The sequence below is a fragment of the Silene latifolia genome, chromosome 4 (genome assembly GCF_048544455.1).
Source record: "Silene latifolia isolate original U9 population chromosome 4, ASM4854445v1, whole genome shotgun sequence".
In the NCBI taxonomy this organism is placed as follows: domain Eukaryota; kingdom Viridiplantae; phylum Streptophyta; class Magnoliopsida; order Caryophyllales; family Caryophyllaceae; genus Silene; species Silene latifolia.
Window position 1 is genome coordinate 78777348 of NC_133529.1, and position 9430 is coordinate 78786777.

General features: G+C 37.6%; 1 protein-coding gene across 1 annotated transcript; it reads left to right on the forward strand.

The window, feature by feature from the left end:
• The first annotated feature begins 1706 nt into the window (after nucleotides 1-1706).
• Nucleotides 1707-2721, forward strand: LOC141651680 (uncharacterized). Its single transcript, XM_074459380.1, has 2 exons — nucleotides 1707-2105; nucleotides 2245-2721. Exons 1-2 carry the CDS (start codon nucleotides 1707-1709, stop codon nucleotides 2719-2721), a joined length of 876 nt encoding a protein of 291 aa, XP_074315481.1.
• Nucleotides 2722-9430: the final 6709 nt, after the last annotated feature.

Here is a 9430-nt window from a genome sequence, read left to right on the forward strand (position 1 = left end):
TTGCTCAATTTCTCCCTGAGGGTCTTTTTGATCACACTCCTTGTTTGGTAAGCAATGGTAGTCAGCAGAATGCTAAGGTTAGGCCTTTTAAGTATTTCAATATGTGGAGTAGGGCTTCTAACTTTCAAGAGGTGGTGCAAGAAGGATGGCAATGTCATAATACAGGCACCAAAATGTTTGAGTTAGTGAAGAAGTTAAAAAATCTAAAACCTTTCCTAAGAGGACTAAACAAGTCTCAATTTTCTGATATTGAGAAGAATGCAGATATAGCTCTTACCAGGCTATCTCAGGTGCAACAGGAATTGGGAGTGAGACCTAATGATCCTGCTCTTATCAGCCAGGAATGTCGTTAAGGGAGGAGTATAGGAATCTAGCGAGGCTCAGCAGACTTCTGTCACGAAGTCTAAAATAAAATGGAGCAGTGAAGGGGACTCCAACACTGCTTACTTTCATGGGGTTTTAAGAACTAGAAGAAGACAGAATCAGGTGCTTCAAATTGCAGATCAACATGGAGATATTCATGTAACTCCTAGTGGGATTCAGAATAGCTTCATTCAATTTTACACTGAGTTACTTGGGAGGAGCAATCCTACTGTGGCAGTTAGTAAGACAGTTATGAGTTATGGGAACAAATGTGAAGCAAACCACATTCAGCAGCTGATGAGTCCTGTGACTAATGAGGAGATTAAAGAGGTGCTGTTTAGCATACCTAATGAGAAGGCTCCTGGACCGGATGGCTACTCTAGCCAGTTCTTCAAAGCTTGTTGGAATCAGATTGGTGGGGATTTTTGTGAGGCAATTCAGGAGTTCTTCAGAAATGGCCAATTATTGAAACAGTTGAATGCTACTAGCATTACACTCATTCCTAAAGTGACTAACCCAGCCATCGTAATGCGGTTTCGCCCAATTGCCTGCACGCAATGTGGTATACAAATGCATATCCAAAATTCTTTGTTCCAGGCTGGCTACAGTCCTTCCTCATATCATCTCTCTCACTCAGGGAGGGTTCATTCAAGGCAGAAGCATCATGGAAAACATTCTCATCTGTCAGGATCTGGTGAGACTCTATGGGAGGAAGTCTGTATCCCCTAGATGTTTGTTTAAGATTGACCTTCAGAAGGCCTATGATTCTGTAGAATGGGAGTTTTTGTTTCAAATGATGATTGAGCTTAATATGCCAATGCCATTTATCAATCTTATCAAGGAGTGTGTGACTACTGCCACCTATACTTTGTCTCTGAATGGTGATTCTTTTGGGTGGTTCAAAGGGCAACGAGGTTTGAGACAAGGAGATCCACTCTCCCCTTTATTGTTTACCATCTGTATGGAATATCTTACCAGGCTTCTTGCTTACACTACTACTACTATGAATTTTAAATTCCACCCTCTTTGTAAAAGAATGAAACTGAGTAGTCTAATGTTTGCTGATGACCTTCTTCTATTTTGCAAAGGGGATATAGGCTCTATTATGGTGCTACTCAGAACTTTTGCCACTTTTTCCAAGGCTTCAGGCTTGCAGATGAGCAAAGGCAAATCAAATGTGTACTTCAATGGGGTGCCACCCGAAGTTAGAGCGATATTGTCCGGGTTTCAGTCGCATTGAAGGGACCCTCCCATTCAAATACTTAGGGGTGCCAATCAAACCATCTAAGTTAACTATCAAAGACTGTCAGCCTCTAATAGACAAGGTGTTAGAGAGAATCAGAATGTTGGGAACCAAAAAGCTATCATATGCAGGGAGGTTAATCCTGGTCAAAGCTGTGTTCAAGTCCTTACACACCTATTGGGCTTCTATTTTCATCTTGCCAAAAGGTGTCATTGCTAAGATTGAAGCCATATGTAGGAACTTCCTGTGGTGTGGAAGCTCTGAATACTTTAAGACACCTACAGTGGCATGGGATAAAATTTGTACTGGGAAAAGACAGGGAGGTCTGGGACTTAAGAATGAAATCATATGGAATAAAGCTGCAATTGGTAAGTTACTTTGGTGGATCCATGCTCACCCTAATAAACTTTGGGTTCAATGGATCCATAGCATATACATGAGAGGGACTACCTGGGATAGTTATCAGTGTCCTAATGCAGCAAGTTGGACGTGGAAGAAGGTTTGCAGATTGAAGATTGAGATGCAACACCGCTTACGATCGAGAATGAATGGAGCTCCCGCCCGGTAAAGAGTATTCCATTGCTAAAGGGTATGCTTGGCTACATCACTCTATTCCTGATATAGAGTGGCATCATCAGGTTTGGAATAAGTGGACTGTCCCTAAACATTCTATTATAGCCTGGATGTACCATCATCGGGGGCTTAACACTAAGGACAAGCTTTTTAGACTCAACATTGCTAGTGATAATCTCTGTTGCATCTGTGGGAATGAGGAAGAAACCTTGCAGCATCTGTTTTTTAAATGCCAGTACAGTAAGGCAGTGATGGCCTTGATCTGTGTTTGGATTGGTTACTCTTTGCCTGAAACTAGAGACCAGGATTGGAGGGGGAATGCTAGATTGTCCAGACTGAAAGTTGGAATTATTAATAGCATTCTGAATGCTGTTACTTATCACATTTGGAGGCAACGAAATGGCAGCAGACATGAGATGCAAATCCAAGCTCCAGCAGGTTGTCTGAAACTGATTCAGTTTGAAGTTCGAACTATAATTCAACAGCAAAGTAAGGGCACAATGCCAAGGAGAGATCGTAATTGGCTTGAGAAACTTATGTAATATGTAATTAGATCCATGGCTAGCTGATTATCATGTCAGCTTGAAATGTTGATGTATTTGGTGTTTGGTTTATTAATATATTTTTTACATTTACCAAAAAAAAAATATAGGTTAGATGAGCCAAAACCGAGTTTTGGCCTGAGACAGAAGCCCCTTGTTATGCAAAGAGGCTCGCGCCTTAATGGGGTGTCCAGTTTAGACTCAAACGTGTTTGAGTTCGTCTTTCCTTCAACACTTTCTTTTATTTTTACTTCTTTCGTTTTACGGTTTTTACCATTTTAATTCATTTTTATGATAAACATATTTTGACCATTACAAAAATCATCCTTGGTTCCTTATACCATGACGGTTTATTCCGTGACTCGATGATATTATTGGTTAATTACATTTTAGTGGGTATTTTAACCCCCTTTTATTTTATTTACCATTTTTCTCATTTGTTTACATTTGTAAGTATATTAGTCATAATCCATAATCATCCTTGGTTCTTTATACCATGTCGGTTTAATCCGAGTACGATGACAAACTTGACTAATTACAAATAATTGAACTTAACATAATTAGTTCAAATCAAACATTTATCTTTTACACATTTTACTATGATTTTCAAACATGCAAATCCAATGACGAATATTATTAATACAATAGTAATTATTCCGAGTCATGCAAATCATACTTGCAAATCATTAATCACAAAAAACGGTTTTAAACAACCTTTTTAACAACCAGGAGACGCCCCTTGGGTCGGCTCATGGCTCGCACCCCAAGGCAGCTCCTGTTTTCTACATTTCAAAACCTGGGCAGAGCCCTTCCCTCGCCAATAGGCTCGCGCCCCAATGGGGCTGCCTGGCACTGTTCTGTCCCATTTTGGTACTTGCCTAGGACGATCCTGATTATGGTTTATCCGAATACGTGACGGATCAGATTGACGAGTTTGCACTTTATACTTTGTCTTTTAAACACACTTTTTCAAATAAATGGATCGTGTTAAGCATCATAACCCAAATTTGGTAAATGGATGTTTAATTTCCGTTTTCACATGCAAATCAATCTAAATCCAACTTTGACATAAATTTCATGCTGTGTGGATAAACAAACCGACTTAGCAAACTTTCACATGTTAGGTTAAACTTTTGGATGCGCATTCATGCATTTAAACCGTTTTATCAACTCTTGCACTTAAACAACCACGATCGATCATTAGAGGCCACTAACGTGGGCGGGATTGGGTGTCCAATTAAAGGGCTTCCCAATACGTACCCTCACCCCTTACTCAGAACCTTCGGATAGTGGATGGACAGGGCGTACGAGAGTCATTTTAGGCATAGAATGCTAAAAGGGGGACGAGTCCTTATCTTTAGTACCTATGTCAAGCACCGCTTTTTGCCTTGATTGACCTAGGTATAAAGTGGATTCGAACGGGTTCCAAGCATCCCACAAATGCTTGGTGGCGACTCCGAACATCTCTAATCGTTTCGAGACCTTTACCGAGACGAAACCGACCGATCAAAAACGATCCGGTCGAAAGCATTTTTACGCCGCCGAGCGTGGCTTTCAAAAGACCGCTGCATGTCCACAGATTGGCTTGGCCTGCAGGTGGCCCGTGACCGTAGATCGGTAGGTGGCCCAAATCCACAGACCGGCATGTGGCCCATGTCCACAGATTGGCGACTCCACTGGGAAGAACTAGGACACTGGTGTCTTTGTGATCCTTAGAGGTGAAACTCGAACGAGGTCGTGGTTAAAGTGCATTAATTGATATTACGGTCATAAATCGGGTTCCTTATCCGGGCCCACAACCTAACCTTTATCGACCAATTGGCTCGTCTCGTCGGCGTGAGTTTTCTCATCCCCGCGTTTCGAATCCCGATTGAGTCAAACATACCATTGACGTTACACATTTCTGTTTCGTCAAAGAGCTTTCATCACCTTCGAGCACGAGGCTAGGGCACCCTCCTTACACATTTTGTTTGGATTGGTATCCCTCTCGAAAATCGGGGTTTGATTGCTTGGTGTTTAACCCACCCTATTAAGCCAAAACCCGTTTCAGCATTATGCATAATATAATGAACTGTGAGTGCTTAAGTGTTATGTGATCATAAGTCCTTCCGTGTCATTTTCAAAAACACCCTTTTGCGCCGTTATAATGACCGTTTCAAACCCCGGTCTTTCGCCAACCGTTGGAACCTTTTTATACCGTCGTAATGACGATTTTCAAACCCGGTTTTTCACAACCATTTCAAACCTCGGTCTTTCGCCGACCGTTGCAAACCTTTTTTATGCCGTCGTAATGACGATTTTCAAACCTGGTTTTTCACAACCGTTTTAAACCTCGGTCTTTCGCCGACCGTTGCAAACCCTTTTACACCGTCGTAATGACGAATTCTACCCTCGAATTTTCAAAATTCGAAACCAATTTTCAAACAAAAACGTTTTTCAAACCGTCGTAATGACGATTTCAACCCATGCAACTTTCCAAATTTCAAATCTCGTTTTCGAAATCAAATTTAGCTTTTCTAAGCCGTCGTAATGACGATTTCAATTCTCACAATTTTCAATTTCAAATCATTTGAAAACAAATTTAACTGTTTTCAATTCAAACTCAATCTTTGAAAACAAATTTATCCGTTTTCAAATTTCAAATTCATTTTCAAACCATTTGAAAACAAATTTAACCGTTTTTAAATTTCAATTCAAAACTCAAATCTTTGAAAACCAATTTAACCGTTTTCAAATTTAAAATTCAATTTCAAACCATTTGAAAACAAATTTTAACCGTTTTCAAATTTCAATTCAAAATCAAATCTTTGAAAAGAAATTTAACCGTTTTCAAATTTCAAATTCAAACTCAATCTTTGAAAACAAATTTGACCTTTTTCAAATTTCAAATTCAAAATCAAATCATTTGAAAACAAATTTAACCGTTTTCAAATTTTCAATCCAATTTCAAATGCTTTGAAAACAAATTTAACCGTTTTCATGGCCATTGTGATGACAATTCCAAATTCTTCGATTCTCGATTTTCAAATCCGTGATTCGGAATTTCAAAAACCGTCTTCGGAAACAATACATTGTTTTCAAAGCCGCCGCAAACTCAAACTTAAACCGTCTTTTGAAAACAAACTTAAGAAAACCTTTTCAACTAACCGACTTCTGAAGATCCCTACTCTTCGGAAGCCGTCCATAAAGCGACAAATGAATCCTTTTGAAAATTTCTATTTTCGAAAATTTCAGTCCACCTTTCTGATTCAACCTCAAGTTGATTTCAAGTCAAGTCGTCTAGATAACGTCGAATCTTCGCTGAAGTTAGTACCTACCTTTTGGTCTCGGTCGTTTCGCCTAATTGTCGAGACATCTTCAATGACGTTAGCAGAGTCAAAACCTGTCGAGTTCTAAACCCATCTTTCCCCTACATTACGGGTCAAAGGTCAAGTTTGTGTACATGTCTTGTCCAACGGCGTCATGCCAGCAACACACATCCAAACTAAGTCAAAAGTCGTCTGTCTAGGCATCACTATGCCAAAGTTGACACTCGAGTCTAAGTTCAAAGTCGTGCACCAAGAGTTCAAACACAAGAGGTCATTCACGATCTTTAATGAACTCATAACCTAGTCACACCGTCGCGTCTTCACAACAAAATAACCTTTTGTACATATGTGTCGTACTTGCCCTTGTTTGTGCGATCTCTTGCCAAGACAGATTATAACGCCTATCGTTATGTCATTAGGAATCCCTTGGGTGCCATCGGTCGCCAACCAGAAACTCAAGAAGCTGATCAATCTGCATCCGCCATGACTTCTGCTGAAACCAAAAACATGGTCCTTCGACTCCTAGCTACCGTGGAAAACTTGAGCACTCGTCTCTCCCAAGTTGAGGACAAAATGATAACCGGGAATTTTACCTCTTCTGATATTGAGCAAAGGGTTAAACTCCTTGAAAGCCGACTACTTGCCAACAACAAAAACAACCCTCCAGAAAACCTTATTGGACACAGTCAGGAACTTTCCTTGGATTGCTCTCATCCCATCCCTCCCGACGATGAGAAAATTCGTGCAATTAATGAAGATGGACTACAAAGCGATATACCCATGATCTCCGTCTCCATCAACAACATATTCTCAAAGCTGCGAGTGGCTATCGATGATTTGAACACTCAGGTAGCTAATTTGGGGAAAAGGATTGGTAATGCCGAAAATGAACCTGACCACCAGGGAGAAGACCAACACCCAATTCACCAACAAACAAATGCTGAAAATGAGGAACCGTCTGATGGTCCCCACGCCCAAGAAGCCACCAACAAATAACATGAAATTGCCTCACCAAAATACCCTTCAAAATATCAAGTGACATCCCCAAAACTTCCCATTGACAACAACCAAATCCTGCTCCCGCCCAGGATTGACAAAAACAAAAACAAAACTCACAAGAACATCCCAAAAAACACCAATGTTGGAATCAGGGGAAAACATCAAAGGGTATTCACAGATCTGGGAATAACATATGGCACCGCTCTGAGGATACTTTCTTCAGAAGGATTACTACAACCTATTGGTCCCACTCCGGATCCAAAACCAGAAAACATGACCCAATTTTGGAATGGCTACGCATATTGTCGATATCACAGAGGCAAGGGGCATAAAACTGAAGCGTGCTATGAGCTCCAGAATGCCATACAAGATGGAATTGAGGATGGCAGGTTTTCCACCTTACTCTTTGTTGGAGTAGTGTCCTCCACAATGAGTGCGTTTACATAATAAATCTCGTAAAAGGAATATCAGGGATTTATTTATTTATTCGTCAGCTGGTCATCGTTAATCGGTAATGATTGGCTGACTAGAGTTTGACATTACTGTCGTGTGACGGCGGTGATCAGCTGATCCCTTTAGGTCACACCTATAGGATGACGCCCAAATAGTATAAATTAATTGTTTGTATGAGATACGAGATAATTAATTCCTTGTATTATTTGACTCTTAGTTAGTCACATAAATGTATTATTTGATGACGGGTTACGAACTCGGGACAAAGAGATTTATTATTTAATTATGAGATATTTAAATAATAAATGATTAGAATTTATTAATTAATTGTTAATTAATTAATTTTATACGATATGTGTATATTTTTTGAGGTGGAATTAATTAGCTATTTATATTTTACAAGAGGTTGTAAAATTAGCTAAATGGGGTAATATTAACACATTGTATATTGATAAAATAGTCTTATGATCACTTAATAGTTAAATGGTCATTGGTAGTTAATTTGTATTATTTAAGTGTTAAATAATTAAATTAATATTTAATTATGTAAGATAATTAAATATAAGACTTATAAGCATTTGTGGGGCAAATGTCGAAAACCGAAATGGAGTCATATTTGGTCCACTTGGACCGGTTTTATGAGGACATAACAAGTGTCCATTATGTGGCATTTTGCCACTCATATTTGTCTCCCATTTTTCCTATAAATACCCATGTTATTCCACTAACTCATGTGGTTGAAAAATTGAAGGAAAAAATTTGGTCTTTGTTGTGTTCATTTGGCCGAATTCCATTTACTACCATAGACCAATTTTTCCTTCTTATTTTTCTTCATCATCTTATATAAAACACATATAAATACCAACTAATAATATTACCATAGTAATAGTATTTATTAGTATATCAAATATATTACAAACAAGGATTACTACTATTTTTACCTAGTTAGTAATATAGTAGTTTTTGGGTTGATTCTTGGGTGTATCCTTAGGAGACCATCTTTTTGGTGGTTAGTTGTCTTGGAGGATCATCCATAGTTGAATAGCTCAAGAACTATAAAGGTAGGAGACCTTTGTAGTGCCCATATTTGCCTTATAGCAATGTAAGGAACTTTTGTCTTAAGATGGTTTAATACCATCTTTTATATTTTTTATTTGCATGCATGTAGATTTAGACCACTTTAAATTAATTTGTAATTTTAATATCATAAGATGAGTATTAATTTGGTCTAAATAACTAACAAGTGGTATCAGAGCATTGTTAAATACATGCATGTTGTCTTAAGACGATTTTAGTAATTTATGAGATAAATTAATAAAATTGATATTATGTTACTAAAATTAGTTTTATCACATAATATAGTCTTGCATGTAAATAATCTGGTCTTAGGATGATATGGGACGAAAATTTGATTTTTGTTAAATTTTTCCACTTTTTATAACTTAAATTGGCATAAAATTGAGTAAAAATGCATTAAAATTAATTAAGAGTTAATTTAATTTGGTTGCATGTTAATTTTATGTATGTTTATTTAGAAATAACCACTTGCATGTTCTATTTATGAGATAAGTAGATACTTTAAATTAATATGATTAATTTAGGTTGTTTATTAATTTTTATTTGATAAAAATGGGTAAATAATGGTTATTTTGTAAATAAATATTGATTTAACTTTAGGGCTCGAAATTTCTGAATTTTTAGCTCCTGGAAATTGTTCCAAAATGTACTAAATTTTATTTTAAGTCATTTTAATTTTTATGGTTTGATTTAGAATTAAATCGTAAAAATTGTCGTTTTACTGATTAAATTGTGAAATCGTTTTAAATAAATTTCAAAAACAAAAATTTTCACTTGCATGGCATTTTTGGTGTAATACCAGAATGTTTATGGCTTTGAAATTTATTTTTCCATAAATTTTTAAATTAAATGGAATTTTTGTATGATAATTG

What these genes read in the sequence shown, in the direction of transcription:
- LOC141651680 (XM_074459380.1), top strand. Translation starts at nt 1,707, where the DNA reads ATGTTGGGAACCAAAAAGCTATCATATGCAGGGAGGTTAATCCTGGTC. An exon ending in CAAGTTGGACGTGGAAGAAG is followed by an intron (nt 2,106 to 2,244) that starts GTTTGCAGATTG and finishes TGGCATCATCAG; the next exon opens with GTTTGGAATAAGTGGACTGT.